Here is a 21,655-nt window from a genome sequence, read left to right on the forward strand (position 1 = left end):
CATTAATTTTAATTACTTGTGACACTTGGGTCTTCCTCAGAACAGATACACTGGTTTCAGAAGGTAACATTTTCATTTCTTTTTCCCTTAAAAAATAAAAATATAATTGAATAATGTGAATTGAGCTGCAAGTCAATTGTTCTGTAGAAAGAAATGTGTTCACATAGAAACTGAAGAATGAATTAAGCTGTCTGCCTCAGGAATTGACCCTTATTAAGGTGATTCTCCTTGATAAGCAATTAATCAGGAATCCTTGCTCTTACCCCTCTGCATGGAAAGTGGGCAAGAGAAGGAGCTGTTTTACATCACTCCCCTATATTCATGTCCATACATCAATTATGGAGATATACAACCATTCATGGAGGTATCTGGTGGTCCTGATAGGTTTGTATTGGTGAGAACAGGTGGAGAAGGTGCTCATTGTCAGCACCTACCTTTCTGCTTCATTGTTAGTGTTTGAGTGTGGGATGCAGCACAGGAAATAATCATAGTTAGAATTATCCAAGCATTAAAGTAAGTTCTCTTGTAATATAAGTGGAGCTTTGTGGTGGAGCAGCTCTGGTGGATTCCTTGCTTGCGTTGTGTTCTGTGAGCTGGAGTTTGTGGAGTTTCCGCACAGCATTTGCACAGTGCTCTGCCTGGGCTGAGAGAGGAAATGGGAGAATGTTTACTGGGGAGGTCTGTCTGTCACAAATGCCCTTTGCACTGGCAGAGCCAAGAAACCTGTTAGCAATTGCACTGGCAAAGCAAAAGTGGCAAAAAGCTTGAGCTTCAGCATAGGTGAAAAAATGTGTGCCTGATGTTCTCTAATGGTGTTACTGCTTAATGAGACTGTTGGTAGGTAAAGAACAATTTGGAAAAAATAAGGAAAAGAAATAGGGTTTTCTTCTTATAGCCTTTAAGTTATCTCATTTAGCGCAGAATAATGTCAGAAAGGCTGTATGTGTGCACGGCCATGCACACACACCTGCCTTGCCTGGTGCTCTACTGAAGCCAATTTGAGTCTAATGTGTTTGAATAAATTGCTCCAGTGGTTTGCTCACCCATGTGGAAACTTCACCTCTGTGACACTGGCAAAGTCAGCAAGACATTGGGTTATCTGGTGCAGATCACAAGATATATCAAACATAAGCTTCCTATAAGGCTATTTAAGATGCAGACAATTTCCCCCTGCTATGCTTTTCGGAAGTCACATTTCCAATGGGTCTCAAAAGGTTTTTTGATGGGTTTTTTTTCCCCTTTCAGAAATGCCCATTCTGTTCTCTGCCACCCTAATGTAGTTGCAAAATCTTATCTGATCAAATAGCAGTGAAATTATTAATAATTTTTTTCTTTTTCAAATAGTCCTTCACTATCATTAAGCTATGGAAATATGAAAAGGAAAATAGTTACATGTCTGGTTTCTACTAAGCTCTTTCTAGCAAAACCTTGATCTTAGTAAAGACAGAATTTAACAAGAAACAAGAAATGGAAAGCACACAATTTGCATCAGCTGTCTTTCAAATATTTTACCATCACATCTCTTCCACAGCAAAATGTGTGAGAATAGCAGTATGAGGCAGAAGCTCTGAAAAACTGACAAGCAACTCTAATGAGAGATGCTCTGTTTTTAGCATGTTACTATTTCTAAAGCAGCCATGGCTTCTTTGGAGTTCCTTCTGACTTTTCACTTTCTGAGGTAAATATCTGCCAAGTATAATAAAAAACAGTAAATGAAGAAAGTAGCTGCAGTAAGGGCAGAAATCAGGAGTACACTACCAATGAGGTTAGAATGCTGCCCTAATCTATTGATTGCTGGCTGCCCAACATGCCCCATTTCCAAAATGATGCTTTCCAGCAGTAATAAAAGCCTGCTCTAAGTGAAGGGTTTGTAGAGTTTGCATCCTTTTAGTTAAAAAGGATGATGCTGTTCCCTTCTCATGTGCCATTTGAAGATAATTATGCATTTTGCAATGTTGGCTGTTAATGGCTATTGTTTTACATCAGCAAATACTTAGATATTGTTAAGCAAATTCTTAAGCATCATAAGCAAATACTTAGATATTGTCAGGGATTTTTAAAAATAACATGAGCACAAATATATTTGGACATCGTTCAAACCTGATATTGACCATTCCAGTAAGAACAACATTCATTAAAATTCCCTGCTTCAGAGAGGCACCCAGAGCCTGACAGTACAGAGCTCTGTTATAGGCAAAGCTTCCTTGGAGTGGGTTAAATTCAGTTTTGATCCTTTTCTGATTTCCTTGAGGTCAGCTTTTCCAGTTTTCTGGCAGATTTCTTCTTAAATACAATTAAGGAACTTCTTGATTATTGAAGAGCATATTGTCAAAGGTGCTCATGCTATTTTGCTATGCTTCCCCCCAAAGATTTCTTCCTTCTAGAGGCTGTTCACAAACGCTAATGATTTCTTGTACAGAACCCTTTCATTTGTAACGCTTCTCTTCCACAGGGTGGTGTTTTGTTTTGTGGGTTTTTGTTTGTTTTTTTTTTTTAAGATGCCAAAACTATGTCTTTTAAACCTTGGGGGTTGTTAGCAGCAAGAGCAGAGAACGTAGAGGTAGCTATGAGATTTTGCTTTCCCCTTCCAGCTACCTGAGGGATTTCACAGTCCAGTCAAAGAACACTGTTTGATGACTTCCTGTGCTACATGTATTCGGTGTAAGGATTTTTACATGCTCTGTAGCATTAAGTGATCAAAAGAAGTGAGATCCTCTGTTGTAGCATTGATAATGGGCTACTCTGCACTGCCTAGCGCAGCACACCAGTAAATTGTCAAGTTGGTTTTGATTCTGAAAGATCTTCAAGATGAAGAAAGGTGAGATAAAGGAAACTACTACCATGGAGGAACATATACATGGCATTAAAGCTTGACATAGAATCGCTCTACACTTGAGGATGAAAGGAAGAAAACTGGCAACAGAAATTATAGGATTGCTCAGAAATTGGGACAACAGCCAGGACTTGCCTTTCTTCCAGGGAGCCCAAGTCCTTCCTGTGGCATGTTGTATCTCTGCTGGCTGGGAACAGCACAGGTTACATATCCTTGTGTGAGGATTTTTCATTTCAGTTCTATATTTGTCTCATAGACCAGTAGTTGACTTTTGTGTGTGTGTTTTCTTTTGTTTGTTTTACTCTTGCTGATTGACTTCTCAATTATAAATTGCTTCAGATAAACAATTTTCTGAAGTGAGACTATCATGCTTTCTTCATTTTAAAGATAGGAGGCAAAAAATATTCATCTAAGTCCACTTCTCAGATGCCTAACTTTTAAATCACTATGTGGACTGGATGCTTTTCCTTTCAGTTTTCTGTCATGTCACTAATGAGTATTTAGCAGCCAAGATGAATAAGGAACATGTTATTTCTACCTGGTGACCTCAAAGAAAGAGAACAATATTTAGGAAACAATTCTGAAAATGGGTTTGCATGCAGGCAATCAGAACAATAAAGGAATGCAAAATATGCATTTAAAATTTTTTTTAAAAGGGTTTTTTCCCAGTGGTTGTGGTAGGAATCTGGAAATATTCAAGACCCTGGTTAATATTAAAGGGGAGCTTGTCAAAGGTATGAATGACAGGTAGGTGTTCATTTTTCATTAAAGCCCAATAGGAGTTGGCTGTCCAATGCCATTATTGGTTTTTAATAATTCCTTACAGGCTTTTAGTATGAAAAGTCCTTTTACCCAGATTCTCAAAAAATTATTACTGGTGCTTTCATGAGCATGTGTGTTGATCGTATGGCTATTAATCATTTAGCATGAAAGCCTGCTTGAGAATTTGCTGATTCTTCACTTCTGGTCCCAGTTATACGTCCTACTCACTCTGACGTTGAATTTGTTTCAGACACACCAGTTATCAGAAGAGTTCTCTGAAACCTTTCTAAACACAGAAATCAGTGCCCTTAAGCCAGGACAACTTCCAGTGTGGATTAGATTGTACTGATACCAAGGTGCTACTTGTTTGTTTTACACCTTTGTATGACGGTATCAAGTTCCAGGAACTCTGTTTTAATAACCTCTGTATAAAACCACTATGAAAAACAGGAAAGCAAGCCTGATTTTCAAATCTCATTGCACCCATTGGGAAGCAATTTGTGAGTAGCTGTAGCTTCTAATGAGCATGGAATTCCTCAGGCTGAGCATCCTGTATTTAAGGTACTCAATATGTCTGCCCACATGGAAAATAAGTGTACAGAGCAAAGCCAAGACCTGTGAGCTACCTTGGCCAGTAGTTAAGACTTTGTTTACTTCAAATTATGCTCTGATTGGTGAACAGCATCTCTTCAAACCATCCATGGCATAGTCACCATGACTAAAACCCCTGGGTGAGATGCTGGCAAGGTCAAGGCATTTCTGTGAAACATTCTATTTTGAAAGAAATACCACATTAATGGCTGGCTATTTAAATTGTTCTTTACTGCATGTTTTCTCAGAAAAACTTAATTTTGTGTACTGCAGTAATGATGCTGAGTGGATAATAAGATGCAGTACGTTGCTGCTGTGGGCTCTGCTCCATACCTCTTTCATAACTTCTGCATTTCAAGGGTTGGTTGTTCAGGTAATTGTATTGTCTCAGGAATTCATCATCAGGGTAACCTGAAATCATACACCTATAATACATAGCAGTGAGGACTGCAATATTTAAAACTAAACAGGAAGACTGCAGACTAAGAGTTGAAGTGTCAGAACTGTAGATTTATAAATATTTCTATATTTTCTGCTTGCTGAGCTTTATGTATAAATCAAATGGCTATAACACTTTAAAGCAGACTGTGAGGACAATTATTTTAAAGCAGAAAAGTGATTAAGTGATAAAGCACAAGTCATTTTTTTTCATAGTAGTAAAGGGTAGTTTCTTCCTACCCCGCAATGCTGGGTCAGTGAGTGATTGCTCTCATGATATCTTCTTTCCAGAAATTTTGTTCTGTGTGTCACACAGAGGGTGCTTGGGGGCATGAAATTTGTTATGCCACATGTTGCTCCTTCCACCTAGCGAGCCACTTAGGTGGTTGTTTTTCTAGCTGCACCTCAGTTGTAAATTAGTGGGATGCTGAGCTCATTCTTCATTTACATCATTTAAGGGTCATTGGTTTAAGGCTAGAAGATGCTTAATTTTTATTGACCAGTGCTTTGCAGAGCAGTAGCTCTGGTAGCATCTGTGTATATTTGCATACATAATGTTGTTACAGTGACAGTGCTATTTCTTACATGTCAACCAGGGACATCTGGTGAACAATGAATTTTTATTATTTCTGTATCGATTTAGAAAGCCTAGATGACTTAATGGCGTGAAATTGGGGTCATGTAAAGGTTTATTAAAGGGTCTTACACAAATTCTGAGTAAAACAGGATAGTGAAATATGATGCAAATTTTTCCCTCCACGTCTCTTTTACAAAATTCATGGGACAACTAATTGAGTATCCTGAAACTAGAAGAGGGAAAAAAAAATGTTGCTGTATATTTATGATTATCGATCTGTTGTTCAAGCGCTTTGTACTGTCTCTGGAAGGACCTTGGTGTAGATGAAAAAGGTGTGTTTGTGCTTAGGTGAGCATTCACAGGTGCTGCAGGAAATACTGGTAGCATTTCTGGCTCTGCAGACATTTTTCCTCTGTGAATAATCCAAGCAGTGGCACAGCACAGTGCTGGGCAGCATTTTGTTGCCAGCATTGCATTTCCACCGGGTGTGTATAAATGGGTAGCACAGATCTGACCACTCTTCTCACAGGAACCCAAGGGCAACATTTGGATTCCAGCCACTACTCAAGCCCAGTGATGATTTAACATGATTTCCAGTTCTTCCTCTTGCTCTGCCAAGAGTATCTTGCAAGGCTTTGGGTTTTAAGCTTTTCTGTACAATTATCAGGACTGGTATCTTGGATTAAAATGAAAAACGTTGTTTATTTTGTTTGGGTTTGGGGTTTTGGTTTGTTTGTTTGTTTTGTTGTTGTTTGGGGTTTTTTTCTCATAACCTAAGGTCTACAAAGATGTGAATTTGAGAAATAAACAAATATTGGGAAAATAAATGCTGCAAATAAATGGTGAGAAACTTGCAAGAAAGAACACTGGGAACAGCTTAATGTCCTCGCCAGGAAACCAGAAAAAGGGGAAGTTTGTTTTGTTTTCTTTGCTTTTCCACCCTAGCTACATATTACCAGCTTTTAGGAAAAGAAAGAAAAAAGAAATAGTTTCCCACTTGTCAGATGCCAAAATACTGAGTACCAGGTGGATGCATCCTATCAGACATCAACAGAAATCTTTCATCCTTGCTTGAAGTGCCAACCTCTGAGTAGTAACTTTGCTTACCAGCACTCTGATAGAGGTTTCATGCCCTTCCTGAATTTTCTGCAGTATGTCAAGCACTGATATGCTGAAAGCCTTTCTGAAATGCCTTTCTGAATTTATGAAAGGGCACAAAACCTGACTGTAAGTACTCGACGTATGACAGGAGAATGCCTGTTTCTGTTGTGTCTTGACTTGCAGTTGACTAAGAAGGGGTTAATGGTTAATACTGGAAAAATAGGTTGGATATTTTTCACTTGTCACAGAGAAATGACAAATAAAAATAGCATTAGGTTGATAATCTAAACCCCAAGAGAATGAATTTAAAACTCAATATTCAGAAAACTCTTATATTCAATATAAGAGATGCTTTCATTCAAAGAACTCTTCCCAGATGATTTGTGTTTTCTGTGTCTTTTCCAGGAAGCACTTCCTCTGGAAGATGCCAGATGGTAATAAGAAATAATGATGGATTATTTGACTAAAATATGTATAGTTTCTGCATTAATCTTGGAGTTCAAGTGTATCTTCTGTCTGTTGTGTATCCCTCTCTTCCTGAAGCAAGCAGTACTATTTTAAAATATGCATTTCCTTACAGGACTGATAAACCCACATAATATTTTAATTATCTTGCACAGCTTTCTATCATATAGAATATTATGCTCTGATTACATTTGAGTGAAAATGATCTCAGTCTTAATAAAACTCATGAAACCTACACTTCAATAAAATCAAAGTAAACCCTCAGTTAGTTCTAAGACTTTGTTACTGCATTCACAAGACAGTGGTGCCTCAGGGGCTGATGATATAAAATTCAAGCTGGCACGCTTGAATTTTTTCTTCTCAATTTGTCCACCTGTGGGAGTCCCAGTGTTATTGCTTTTCCCTGGAAGTGGTTAAAGGCTGTAAGTATTATGAGCTTAGGTGGTCTGCAGTCTGTTCTAAAACTACTGTTGTGCCAAATTTGCATTCACTCATGTTTGACTAATTCCAGAGTTAATGCTACAGAGAGCAGCAAAGCATTACTGATGTTATAGGAAATGTCAATTTTATATATATATATATATATATCCATATATTTATATATAGATATTTATATGTGTGAGAGTGTATATCTATATCTATATATAAAAAAATAGTAGCATTGATTTTACTGCATTTTGGCAGATTGGTAGCACTGAACTAGAGTCCAACAGGGAACAAACTGCAGTGTCAGCTGCTGGCTTGATTTGCATTCCACCTTTATTTCTTGGTTCTCAGGTTCATCAGCATTCCTGGTGCCTCATCAGAAGTCTGTTAAGTATTTAGAGTGCACAATTCATAAAACAGGCTTGAAAATACTCCACTGGAGTTGCTCGATTACAGCAGTTGCTGCCAGAGCTTTTGAAGACAAAACATTTTGAAGTGATTGGTATGTACACGTGCACACATACACATCCTACGCTACTGGAGCAATCAAAGCTCCCAACATTTCAGAGCACATCAGGAGCATAGAACTGGAGCTGTCTCACAGTTTTATCCAACTGTTTTGAAGATACTAACACATTTATCCTTAGCCTGTGAGCTTGGACAGCAGAATTTAAGCTATACACAAAGACTACATTGCATGTTGCAGTAATGTACAGGCCAACAACAAATTCACTTATCTGTCTGCGTAGGTACTGTAGAAATAAAAGCCAACCTGGCCTCAGAAATAGGACAGCTACGTGGCCAAAGCACCTCCAAACCAAAAGTTTGGTGTTTCTGGAGAGTTGTTGGCTGGGGCTCAGAGTGTGTGTGGATGAATCCAAGGTCCCTGCACTGCATTGCCCCAGGGAGCAGGGGTGGTGTTGTGGTGGATTTAGCATAATTGATCCTACCTTTGGATCTGAGGCTCAAAATAATTTCTGTAGACACAATGTTTAAGCCACTTGTTGAAACGCATCCCTCCTCTCTTTTGGCCTTTTTGGAAACTCTCCCACCTCCTGCCTGACTCTGCTCTGTTATTGTGGCCTTAGCAGTATGGAATAGATAGAGGCACAGTAGGAAAAGGAATTGGTTCCATTACCATGTTCTCTCACAACTGGGTGAGACTGAGAAAAAGAAAACACAGGCTGAGACCCATAAACAATGCAGTGGACTTGTATGGGCTCTGTGTGCAGAGCTGATTTTTACCAGGGGAGCTCTGAAATGATCATCTTTGCTTTTGGGCAAAAGAAATATTCATTTGTGGGAATGTGAGCCTGTGCTGTTTTGGGTCATTGGCAGGGATAGCACCATTCAACAGCAGTGCTGACTTATTGCAGTATTTAGTGATGCACAGACATCTCTATAGTGCCCATCTGCAGCGTGCTGAAGAGGGAACCTCTCACTCAGCATTTGTCTGAGGCTGTTTCTGACAGGAAGGATGACTTCTAAGATTATTTTGAATGAATGAGTGATAAAGGAAAATTTCTACCACTTTACTATGCAACTGACGCTGGCAAAGTGAAAATGGTAATTTAGTGGGCTTCAGTTTTATCAGTGTCTTTCTGCAATACTATATTGCTCAAAAAAAAAAAAAGAGGAAATATAAAAACCAGTTCTTTCTGAAAGGCTACAGGCCCACCAGATAAAGCATAACAAGGCTGAGGGCTGAGATCAAGTTATCTCAACAGGTTACTCTATGTCAGCTTGTCCACAATAATTGTGTGCACATGGTCTTAACCTAAGACAGATGAAAAATAATGTGACAAAGATAAATGAAAAATAATGTTATCTTGCAGTGGGGGAGGTGTGTAGTGAGTCAAATTCCTGCATGATAATGCAATGGCTTAGGAAACCCCCTATCTACATAGAAAGGGGATTATTGCAGCATCATGTTTTGTTTTGTGGTTGTAAAGGGCTGTGTACAATGGGGTTGTAATTCATATAATGTTTGATATGATGTCCAGAAGTCAAACTTAAATATGAATATAATAATCAGGAAGTCTTCAATTTGAAACACAGATTTGCTTCCTTGTTTTATGGAGGTGTTACTGAGATGCCCACAGGCGCTGGGGAAGTGTGTGAAAAATTAACTGTAACCTTTATTTTTTTTTTTTTTTGTGGTTTCAGATACACAAATACATTACAAATAAAGACAAAAGAATCACTGCGATATGTTACCAGCTTTAAGGGTGATATTTGCTCTTGCATCTGCATGCTTGGTGTCTGTGCACAGTACTTGTGTACAAATGTAGGGAAGTCAGGAAAACTTGGGGTTTTTTTTCACTAGAAGGTATATATCTATAAAGGAAGGCCAAAAGTTTGCTTTCAAGTCTGCAAAGCATTCATTTCACTTGCCAATACCTGGCCATTTGTAAATGGTAACTTGGCTGCAGCCCCACATGCTCTAACTTCGGGAAAACTGCTGATATATGTGCTGTGTGTGCCACTTCTTTTGACTCCCACCACTTCTATTCACTTTAAAGCTGTTTTGTTTCCTTTGTCATTTTAAAAAATATCTAAAATACTATATGTATATGCATATATATATAGCAAATAAGAAAACTGGTATAAAGTGTAGGTTATGAATAGAGTAATTATGAATCATGGTAAAATTAGTCAGCTTTATTTAATCCTCAGAGCCCTTTGATTTCTTGAAAGTACTATGAAAAGTTGCATACGCCATTATCATTACATGCTGGTTTTCTGCATTTCAAAAATTAGTAAAAGAGGAGATTGCTTTGAAGCAGGACAATGTAACATTTCTTTGTATGTATTTCTGTGTAAAGAGAATAAGCATATGAATGAAACAGGTGAAGCAAATAAGTTATTGCATCCATGGGGAAAAAAATGGGTGAAATTTATTCTGAGTCTAGTTGAAGCAGCTGAAATTAAGAAGAGCTACAGTTACTTTTCCAAGATAACTGGGAAATTGCTATGCAACTCACACCAGAGGCAAAAGAAGATGAGCATGACTTGGATAAGGTGGATCCCATATTGACACTCTCTAGACATGGAAAAGTAGGAACCAGCAAATGGAGAAATATTAAAACAATCCACAAGTCAAAAAAAAAAAAAAGAGGAATGTTTAGAAATTGTTCAATCAACTGAGCCAACAAGAAATATTTTTCAGACTCATTCTGCAAATCTCATGAGGGAATGGTTCTTTAGCTGTTTCAAAAGAGGTCATAGCTGAGGAGCTGAATGTGGTGCCAGGATGTTGAGGAACTGCAGAGGCGCTCAGCAGCTGCTCAGCTGTGTAACTGCAGCATGCAAGCAGTGCTGGAAAACAAAGCCAGATGTTTAAAAAGAGAATAAAATAATATGGACAAACTCTTGAGTTCTTTACTTGGGGGACTTCCAGAGACAAGGAGCAGCAGAGTACACTTACTGCAGGAGGCAGCACTAGGGTAGTAAGGCAAAGAGAGACCAGACACAAGAGTTCTGCTACAGAGGTGAAACTGGTTCTGGAAGATTTGATGTGAATGAGGAAGACATACAAAGCAAAATATTTCATTGTGTTTCATCTGATTGTGTAAGAACTTCATGAACTTTTTTAACTTTAAAGCAGGATGTACCAGTTCCAAGAACATGAAATTTCGTGTAGAATTACCAATTATTATGAATAAGTCCCTAAACTCATACTGTGCAGTGCTTTTCTTTTTTTCTCCTCAGTGTAATAAATACCTTTATTGAGGAGTAGAATTGATTTTATGTGAGATAAAAAAAATTCAAAGCCCTTAAGTTAACTTTAATGGACATTAAAAGACTTTGTTAAAATGCAGGTGTCCTATTAGAGTGAACATTTTAATAATTAAAAATCAATAAAAATGAAAACCTGCTGATATGACAATCATTTGGAAAATCTACTGCTTTGCTGCCAGTAGGTATTGGTGTGCATGGGAAGTCCCCTTAGCCCTAAGAACACTCAAACACAGGAGTTTATAGGCAAATCCCAGCAAAAAGAAAAAAAAAAGAGTGTCTGGCCTTAGTGAGAACAATACCACATCCCTGTGTCAGCAAATGCCTTTTCCTGCTCTCTGGCTCTGAACAGGGAAGTCCTTGTTAATCAGCCAGTGTGATCTTGGCTTAATGATTCAGAATCACTGCAATGTGATGCCAAAAATCTCTCCAAGAGAAAAAAAAAATAGTCTCCTTCTTTGTTATCATTTTTGAAGGATCTAAGTATGAATGAGGTTTGAAAAAAAGGAAAAGCAGGGCTAAAACTTGGCTTTTATGGCCAGAAAATTCTTGTATCTGTTCCAAGTGACACTGTAAGGTTTTCTGTTTTGAAAGTCTAAAAGGAAAATTTTTGTTTAATCTTCATGGAGGTGAGGGAGAGGACAAAGACAGAAACCTTGAGCTTTCCTCCATCTTGCCCCATCCTCATCTTGATCTGAATGTCTTGGAAAAGGAGAGAGCTCAATTTGGTGAAGTAACTCATTTGGAATATCAATTACCCTTCAAAAACATGTCCCAGACTTCCTAAGCTGCCAGAAGGTTTGTCACTACCACGCGCGAACCTTCAGAAGTTACATCTGAGGAGGGAAGATGTTGTTAGAAATCTTCCCTGTGTGACACGCTGTCTCAATTCCTTCTAAAACAACTCCTAATTAGTTCTTTTTTTCTTCTTCCTCTTTTCTTTTTTTTTTTTTCTTTTTTTTTTCCCCCCCCTCCCAACTCTGCAGCACCAGGGAAAAATTGGAGTTAAGTTTAATGTTGGGACGGACGACATCGCCATCGAGGAGATGAACGCCATCATTAACGACGGGAAGTACCACGTGGTGCGCTTCACCAGGAGCGGTGGCAATGCCACCCTGCAGGTGGACAACTGGCCCGTCATCGAGCGCTACCCAGCAGGTAAGGCCTCACACAGACACCTGGCACTAAGAGGGTGGGGAGGTGCCTGGAGTTGGCCCCGTTTTGCTCCCCTCCTAATGCAGTATCAGCTCCTTTGAGGTGCTTTAGTAGCTGCAGAAGTAGTTAAAAGAATCCTGAGCAGTGCAGTTTATGATGATGGCGTTTCCTAAGTGAGTTTAAAAGCCCAAATTCAAGTTATTACTGGAAGTGGGAAAAATGCAGTTATGGAGGCATGAAGTAGTAGTTTTGTTTCTTGCTATCATTTGTTTTTATTGCACTTTTGGTTTAGCGGGGGAAAAAAAGGCTTTGACAAAAGCTACACGGTTTAAAGTGACTCACAAGTCTATTCCCAAGTGATGGGGTGAGGCATTTACTGAGGAAAAGGTTGTCTGTGTTCTTTTGATATACAAGATTACAGCAATCTGAAGCTTATGAATTTAGCAGAAGTCTTCCAGCAGACACGAACCAAACAGCATTGCAGTTGTCAATTGTACAGCCAACTACCCAATCTGAGGTGCTTTAACTCCAAAAGGCAAACTACAGGATATTATTTATGCAGATGATGCTGGTTACTTGAAGAGGACCACTAGTATGATGGCAGAACTATCCTGAGCAGGCCCATATTTAATTTTATGCAAATGTTATGCACTATGATGCTAATTTGATTCATTTTTAAAGGCAAGGTTTTTCAGATACACAATCCCTTTCTTACTGGGTAGGAAAACTGAGCCATTAATAGTAACTTATGCATTTGCATGTTATCTCCTAACAGTTGCTCTGTGTGTTTATATTAAGGAAAAGGCAGCAAATCTAGAGGTGTAAATGAAGGCAAATATGCAAACCAGAATGCCGATTGCACAAATGACAGCTCTGATTTATTGGTTTAAAAGTAGAAAATTCTTCATTTTTGGGTGAGGAGTGCAGCAGGAGGGTGTGTTTCACTAGTAAGGAAGGCATAAGACATTCCCTGGACTAATTATTAGCATTTAGGATGGGGGTTTTTGTTATTGCTGCCATTTCAGTTGTAGTTCACCTATTTTAAAAAATAAAAATATTTAAAAAACAACTCACATGTGAAATATAACCCTTCAGATAATTTCTTGGAAATAATTCAGAATATATGAAATAATGAAAGTATGCATTGGGAAAGAAACTATGTGTAGCAGAAGTTGCCAAAAAACCCACCTGTGTCCTAATGTGCTATGAATGAATGGCAGCACTTGGAATTAGAGCCATTAATGGTTTCTAAAAGTTAGACACATCTATGAGAGGTGATAAACTCTTGAGGGAAAGGGGGATACTGAATGAAATATATTCAGTGATCTTTCAGATATTCCTTTTTCCCCTGTGCCCCCCTAGATTCCTCCTTTTGCAGTATTTGGTAAATGGTTGATGAAATAAGGTGTAATCTGGAGAGGACTTGTCATCATTTGTGCTCAAGACCTACTCAGTACAAAGGGAAAAATAGGCTTGAGGTGGTTTTTTGTTTATTTTGGTTTTTACCAAATGATGAGCATGAATTCACCACCTCCAAGCTCAGCAAAGAGGAAGTCAGGCAAACATGCCAGAATGTCTGTGTGAATGAACAGGGAGCTCCTGGACAGGCTCAAACACAAAAAAAACCTCACTGACTTGAGTTCTGAAGCTAGTGGCACATAGAACTTGTTTGTATTGAACAAAGATCAATTTAGAAAATAGAGTGATTTCCTTGGGATGGGATTGGTGGAGTGAAAGAAGGTTGGATGATTTCTTTGAAAAAAGAAAACAAAATACTAGATTTTTATTGAGCTTCCATGATCGCTCTATGTGCAGGCTGCATTTCAAGGCATTCTCAGTTGTTTCATTAGCTGCAGTACAGAATCCCTTGGCTTGTTTTAGTGTTGGATCTTCTAAGACTGCTGTTGGCCTTTAATTTTCTTTGACTTTCCCATAGTAATATTTTATGACTCCTGTATGCCACAGCATTGCTTTTGGCTGCTCTGCTCCCCTTTTCACCCTCCATCTCTTTTCCCTTCCCAGAAGGCAACCATCAACCTTTCTCTTATTGTGCTGCTCCATTAGATTTGCCAGTCTTGTTATTTTGGTTTTTAGGCAGCCTAATTAGTAAAGTTGCTATACTTACATGTGCTGGATTTTTTTTTTTCAAACATAAAATTAAATAATCAGTTGGTTGTCCAAAGCATACCAACCAATCAGGTCTTGTTGCAAGATTTTTCTCAGAATTACTCTTCAGGTTGGCATGCCTGACTACAAGACATTGCTTGTTTGTGTTTGGTGCCTTAAAATGCTAGGTGAAGATTTTCTGAGAGAATTTTCTGGTCAGAGACTCGGGAATTTCCAGTTTCATTGCCTGTGTATCCTTCATCTGGGCCCATGTAGCTGCTATGGATAAGGATACCCAAGGCCCAAAACCAGCTGGTACCTGGCAAAAAAATATCACATGGCAATACTTCACAGAGCTTCCATGGTGGCTTTGTGTGTTTTACCCAAAAGCTGCATAAAACGCAGAAGAGTGACCCTGGAAGATGAACAGAATGTAGTCTCCTGTGACATCATTCTTGATCACACTAGATTTGAGTTTGCTCTGGGCCAATGCACCTTCAGTTTATATCTGAGTGGGTGTGAAATGAGAGAGCTGTAAAAGGAAAAGAGGCAGGGGTCAGTGGTAGAGGATGATTATCCTAGTTAAGGTGAACGGTTGTTTTTTGAAATATAGTTGGGGAAAATGTGTTTTAGTCCTAGACAAATGTGAAGATTTCAGTATCCTGAAATGGCTGGAAGATTTTCAGAAACAGAGGTTTGGATTTACATATGTATGTTCTTCCAGACTACCATCAAAGTAATTTTTTTACTCTGAAGTTTCTTTCCTGTCACTTTTCTGAATAAAATAAAATGCTAGAGCTATGAGGATGTATACTTTGATTTCTGCCCTTTATTAAATGTTGATTCTGTTTTCCCCATTTCTAGTGTTTTTGGCTGGTGCATAGCCCTGTGATTGTGAGTGGCACACTGTAGTTTTTTGATAGTTGATTAAGATGCCCATATTTTCACTTGATTTATTTATTCCATCTGTCTTAACTAAATTCAGTGCTATGTCTCTTTGCTGAATTATCACCATCCCTCTGCACCTTCTCAAAGAACTTTAGTGTTTCATCTTGACCTCTTTTTCAGACAGTAAATTCACATTAACTTATCTGGATGCAGCCTAATTTATGACCATATTAAACAGGAATGAGAAAACTGCTGACTATTCAGTCAGAGCTCCTAATAAATAGACTATCCCCATTTCCATGCAGATCCCTTCTACTCTTTGTGGCTTATCTTGTCTGCTTCACTGTCTAGTTTTAATTTCCCTTCCCAATGGTCTGGCTGCTGTTGTGGTGATGGGACTGCTCCACAACAGCAGCTCTAGCTGCTTCTGAGAAGAGGCTGCTCTTGTAACTTCAGTTAGGTAATAATTCTACGCTTTTAGTTCCCTAAGGTTGCATAAAACAAAGAACTTGTTAATTTGGGTCAAAACAAACTAAGAATTTTGGTCAAACTAGAAAAAAAAAAGAAGAAAATAAAAGAAATTTTTTTAGTAATATGAAAATATTAATTTAAGTATTTTCTGAATAAAATATTGTGACTTTTCACGTGTGGATTGCCCAGTGTTTACACGGGATTTAGATAATCTGAGAACAAAGCATTTTATTTAATTTGAAACAACATTTTAATCCTTACCTGAAAGAAAATATGTTTCAAATAAAATCAAAAAGGGAACAGGGGAAAAAACCCCATAATAGTGCTCTTAACCATATCTATTTATCATGAAAAACAGTTTTCTTCATTATCTGATTTCTGTTCCTTGGTAGTGCAGTGAAAGTATATCAAAACAAGGTAGACAACATTTTAAAGCCACAATGACCACTACTTGTTGTGAAAGAATTTCAGAATCACTTTTCTGACACTAACTCTGTGCTTTCTGTGGTCAAAGGCAGTTTGCCCAATGATGATTCTTTTAAAACACACAGCACAGCTAATCATTTTACCAGTGAGGATTTTCTCTTCATGACTTCCATCGTAAATCAGACCGATGTAAATTTTCTATCTAGAAAATGACCTAGCAGAGATTGGGCAATGGGTCTATGGTTTCAAAGCTGCTCAGTCTGCTGAGAATGCTCAGCATTCCTGGGACCCTGCAGCAGTTTGGAAGATCCTGTCTGATGTAGGTAAATATCTAAAATTATGCCCTCCCAGTCATCCCTGGATCTTTTCTTAGCCTTAGAAAAGCATAAATGTGTTGCATCTGTCCTCACGTACCCCATGGGTCAGGACATGTCAGGGATGTGTCTGACAGACCAAGATCTGACAGCATGAGCATGTCACTCATACTGCTTGCAGAAAAGAGCTTGTCCAAAGCATTTCCAGACTGCTGGGACAAATGCATCTCCTGATTAGGAGGTATAAATCATGATAGAGCACAGACACCAAAGAACCTGTGTGAGAGACTGTGGATGCTGGCAGAAGAGCAAACTGACATTATGCTGAGTGCCAGTACCCCTGCAATATAGTAATCACCAGCTTGAAGAGCTTTCATATAATATAGAATAATTCTGTACTGGGTTTTGGTTTGGTTTTTTTGTTGTTTTTTTTTGTGTGTGTGTGTGTTTTGTTGTTGTTGTTGTTTTTTGTTTTTTTGTTCAGTTGAATTGGTTTTTTTTTGGTGGTTTGGTTTTGATTAAAGAGCTGAGATCACATGTGCTGTCTTTAGGGACTCTCTCTGGATTTGTGGGATAAATGTTGTTCCTGCAGAACATCCAAGCGCTAGGGGAGAGGGACATGTCATTTAAATACTTCTCTTGGTCCCTGTATTCTAGAAAATAGAAAAGGTGTCTGTCATCTTTTCATGGGGAACATGTGACTTTTAGACAAATGCTAGGAGTCAGCTATTACCATGTATCCTATTTAGGGTAAATAGCATCCATTTGTCTTGGTTTTTCCGAGTTCAGATTGACTATGGAATTAACAGGAGACATTTGTGTCAGTACATTTGTTTCTCCAGGAATGGATTAGCATTTCACAAGTAATCCATGCCTAACTTGCTTACTATTGGCCTGGAAATAGCTTCCAAATTCAAGCCCCTACAACCTCTTCTGAAGAGGACCAAAGATGTTTTTCAGGTGTAGGTGTGGTGGTAGGGAGACATCTCAAGCACTTTCACAAATGTGTCTTTGAATATTCTAACAAAAGGGACAGTCAGCCTGTTATCACCACATCCATAATGGTCAAGGTGATGTAGGAATCTAACAAGTAAATGATCACTCAGTGTTTGCCTTGCCTTGTGCCATAGAGCAAATTTTCAAATCTCTCTGAGCACTGCTGTTTGGACACAGGACTTTCAGGGTATTTCACAGGAAAATAACAGAAGATTCTGACTGCTATTTATTTGCCCAGCAAAACATATTCTGCACCTTTTTTCTCACTGGGTTCCTCCTTTGGATAAAAGAATCCATCTTGATTCTCTCTTGTGTGTGTTCCTTTGCTCTGGCCAGAGTTTTGACTCTTACAGTCAGATCCGTCATCCCTCAATCCTGATGGTAAGACAGAGGATATGAGGAAACACCATCATCTGATAAGTTGAAAAGCTTACAAACCTGGAGGAATCTCCCATTGCTTGTTCACAAAGACAAAATAAAAAGTGCCCTTATGTCCATGAGGGAAGTCCAGTGGAAAAAACTTAAGCAATTAAGAGTTAAGCAATTTAGTTTCTGTGAAACACAAACTGCCCCATGCCTCCTGGTTTGGATGTCATTTTCCTGCTGTGAGAAACCTGTGGTGCCAGTGAAATAAGGACACCTCATAAGACTCTACTTCCCTTGGAGATAACAGTGTCTGGAAAAATTGTGAGGATTTCTCAGGAGCTCTCCATCTGCGAATACGTAGAAGGTGAATGTGCAAGTAAACACTTTATGTATAAATTTATGCCACATGTCTAAAATCAGGCTTTAGAAGTGGAAGATGGGGGCCTAAAATATTTTGTCTATGGAATTAGTAGGAAGAGAATGGGAAAAATACCAACTAAGTCAGTAGTTGTTTTGTAACCAAGTAGTTTCACCCTCCCTGAGTTCGCCAAAACTCGTCAGTGTAATTTATGGCCTTTCATGTGTCCATGGAGTCACATCTCCCTGGGGTTCTGTCTGTGTTGAGGTCTCCACCTCAATAGGTCTGCTGGTCCCTGTCATAGTTAAACCTCCTCTGGTTTCATAGGAGATAATGAGGTATAAATATGAATGAGTTAGCATACTAGGGGTTTTTGATTTGTAAAAAGTCTTTGATGAAGTTCCATGTGAAAATATTCAGGAAGAATTTACCCAGCCCAGGTGGTAAAGGTCGAGTTCTTTGATGGATCAAATTCTCTCAAGGAAAACAGGGTCACAGATTCTCACCTAATGAAAATCAAAGGAGTAAATAAATTGATTTTCAATGGATATATGATCATTTAAACCTTGTTATATATTGAATAACATTGATTTTTTTTCTATATAAAAGTTAGAAACCATACAGGCTGTAAGAGAGACAAATTAGAGATCACTACAGAAGAAAAAGATTAGTGAATGGAGAACTTAAAAATTTGTGCTTCCTTTAACAGGCAATGAAAAAACCAAAATTGACAAATGAAAGGTAGAAAAATCTAAAAATGTATTTTGAAATAAAAGCATTTAATAATCCCAAATTTTTACATTTTTGAAATTCAGAAATTATTTGTTTTGTGCAATTTATTTGCATTTTTTCTAGAATGATAGATTTTGCAAAATCTGCATTAGCTTAAAAATTTTAATCAAACAAAGCATTTCCTATTCTTATTGATATAAGAATAGAAAATGCTTTGTTTGATTAAAAAAAAACAACTGGCTCTGTTGAATATGCATCAGAGGAGTAAAAATAAAGTTGATCTATGAAAGATAATGCATATGGGTGAGATAATCTGAATTTTCATAGAATATATTTTTAATTGGTTGCACTGGCTCAAGACAAAGGTTTAATGCTGTACACAGCTCATGGATTATTTCATTACCAGTCAAAAAAAAAAGTTCTGAGAATGTTTAGAATGCTAAAGAAAATATTAATGGAACTATATTTAAATCAATGGGCCACTTTCCCTGTAAAGGATTAGTGGCTTGGATGGCTTTTTTCCCATTCTCATTTTCTTTTTTTCCTGCATTTGTATTTAAAAGTAAGGTTAGTGATAGAAGACCTTAAGAAATTAGAAATTAAAATGTACTGGGTCAAGCCTGCTTCTTTGCATAAATTGTTTCTCTTAGAGAGTAACTCGGAAGAAACATCCTACTCTTAAGAAATCCTTCTGCTTTCAGTCCAAGCACTTTCCAGTTCATCCCACTTTGTTCTTACATGTCTTTTTCAGAATAGTTTTCTCATTTCTCAACTCATCATAATAACCTTTCTTCGATGCTGTTTTTGTTTTGATTTTGGTTTTCAACTGCGCATGTGTTTGAAAATGGACAGTATGAGAACACTAGGACCTCAAGGATATATGAAGATAATGCAGATATTAATTTGACATTTTAAGAATTTAATTTTCTTTTTCATACCTCAGAACTGGAAAGCCCAATGTCATTCTGTAGCTGACTACCTGCTGAATGTCTCTCCTCACAAATTCTCTATCAGAGTATCCCAGTTTAAGGCAAGAAGGGGTGTGATTGGTCCTGTATCTTAAGTGTGTGACCTGCACTTTGTAGTGTAAGCTTTGGTGTCACTTTTGTTAATTCAGAAGGGCTCTGTTCCTCTTGATTGATATCTGCAGCCTCTTCAGCATTACCACCATGTCTGCTTTCACATCATCTACAGATTTCATTGTGTGGATGGCACTTCATACTGAGATCAGTTAACAAAATACAAAAGATGATTTAGTGCCAAACTCAGCTTGGGTACTTTCTTAGGAGTTCCACCAAGGTAGTTTTTCTGGGAGAAAACCATTGTTTTTCCTTGCAGTCATATCTGCAGTGGCTTCTGTGGCAGCTCCTATGGCACAGTCTAATGCAATTTGGGAATTCACCATGATATTCCTCTTGTTAACTCCATGTGGAACTCAGCATTGAGTTTATCACATTTCCATGGCTAAAACACACGCAAGGCCTTCCACTCATTCAACTAGATGGCATCAGTTCCCCAAAATATGTGGAGAGCTTTGGTACATCTGACCCACCTACTATGTCTTGAGACCTTTTATTTTTCAAATATAGTTAATTTAGTGGGGAACATAAGGGGCAGAATATGGTACAGTTGACACATTGGCAGGTCTGAATGTGACAACAAGGACTGCTTATCATCTGTGTGAGTGATACACTGAGAAGCCAAAGCAGATGCTGAATGAAGGGGGAGTTGCAGGGAGGAGACAGCTCCAGGGCTGGTTCCTGGAAGGAGATGCATCCCGGGAAGATGGGTGTGCATTGAGTGTGATGCAAGACAAGCAGTCCTTGAATTCAGAACCTGTCAATAGCTACAGCAGCAGGATATCAGTCTCTACATGAGACAGAGGAAGGAGGAGAGAACAAACCCTTGTTCGATGCTATTCTTTGGGTTTTTGTTTTTGGGGTTTTTTTTAATTATTCAGAGTTTTACCATACACTTTTCACAATCCTGCATTTTTTCCAGAGTTAATCCATGATTTGCTAAATGACATCATATCAAATACTTTCCTGAAATCCAGAAAATTAGATATACTTCAATTCCTTCATCTAGAAAATGAGTTAGCTTGTCGAATACAGCTGTTAAACTAGCCTAGCATGATTTGGATAAGTTTTGCGTTTTATCTCATTTTTCAATTGCTTTCATGTCTTTAATTATTTATTTTAAAATTTATTCTAAAGCAGCATGTATGGCTACGGTCTGACTAAATACTTCAACTAGGTAGTTTTTAAATTCTTCTTATGTAAAGCTATTACATTTTCTGTTCTCTGCTACAAGAAATAACACATCTCATTGGATACCTGGATTTAAAAACTCCTGGCTGCTTCTTCTTAAGTTCTGGGATAGAGGTCATCTTTCTCACTTTCTGGCCACACAAGTTCAGTAAGAATATGTACGTTGCTTTTTTCAGGGCTATGGAGATCTATATTAAACACATTCCTGTTAGTCAATTCAATCTGCTCCCTTGGATCACCATCAGCCTTCCTATAAAGTAATTCTCCTTGACTCTATGATCTCTTTTTGCTTATAGCACTTTGAAATCTCTGGCTTTTGAATTTAGTTTATTGTCTTTGGGAGGTTCTTTGGGTAGATTCTGGCAACATTTCTTGAGTATTTATTTATTTTTCAAACTCTGAAAGGTACTGCTTTCTTTACTGAGCAAGTCTGGTGTTTTAACTTCCTGTAAGATAGCCTGTGATAGTGCAGTTTCTCAGTCTAGCAGATCTCCCATGGTGTATTTTAACCTTGCAGGTGCAAACTCAAAAAAAAAAAATATATATCATCATTTAAATACTTTATAGAATTTCCAAGTGTCATTCCTGGCTGAATCCAGCCCCTTACACTGATTGCATAATCTGAATTCCTTCAGGTTATCA

At 38.1% G+C, this 21,655-nt stretch overlaps 1 protein-coding gene across 2 annotated transcripts in view; it reads left to right on the top strand.

The window, feature by feature from the left end:
- Positions 1 to 21,655, top strand: part of NRXN1 (neurexin 1) — a 671,624-nt gene that overhangs the window by 538,810 nt on the left and 111,159 nt on the right. For both annotated transcript variants that reach the window (XM_005426207.1, XM_031061247.1), the window contains one exon: positions 11,918 to 12,089. In XM_005426207.1, coding sequence (XP_005426264.1) covers positions 11,918 to 12,089 — 172 coding nt within the window. The remainder of the gene's footprint in view (positions 1 to 11,917; positions 12,090 to 21,655) is intronic.

Source organism: Geospiza fortis, unplaced genomic scaffold (assembly GCF_000277835.1).
Source record: "Geospiza fortis unplaced genomic scaffold, GeoFor_1.0 scaffold271, whole genome shotgun sequence".
Classification (NCBI taxonomy): Eukaryota; Metazoa; Chordata; class Aves; order Passeriformes; family Thraupidae; genus Geospiza; species Geospiza fortis.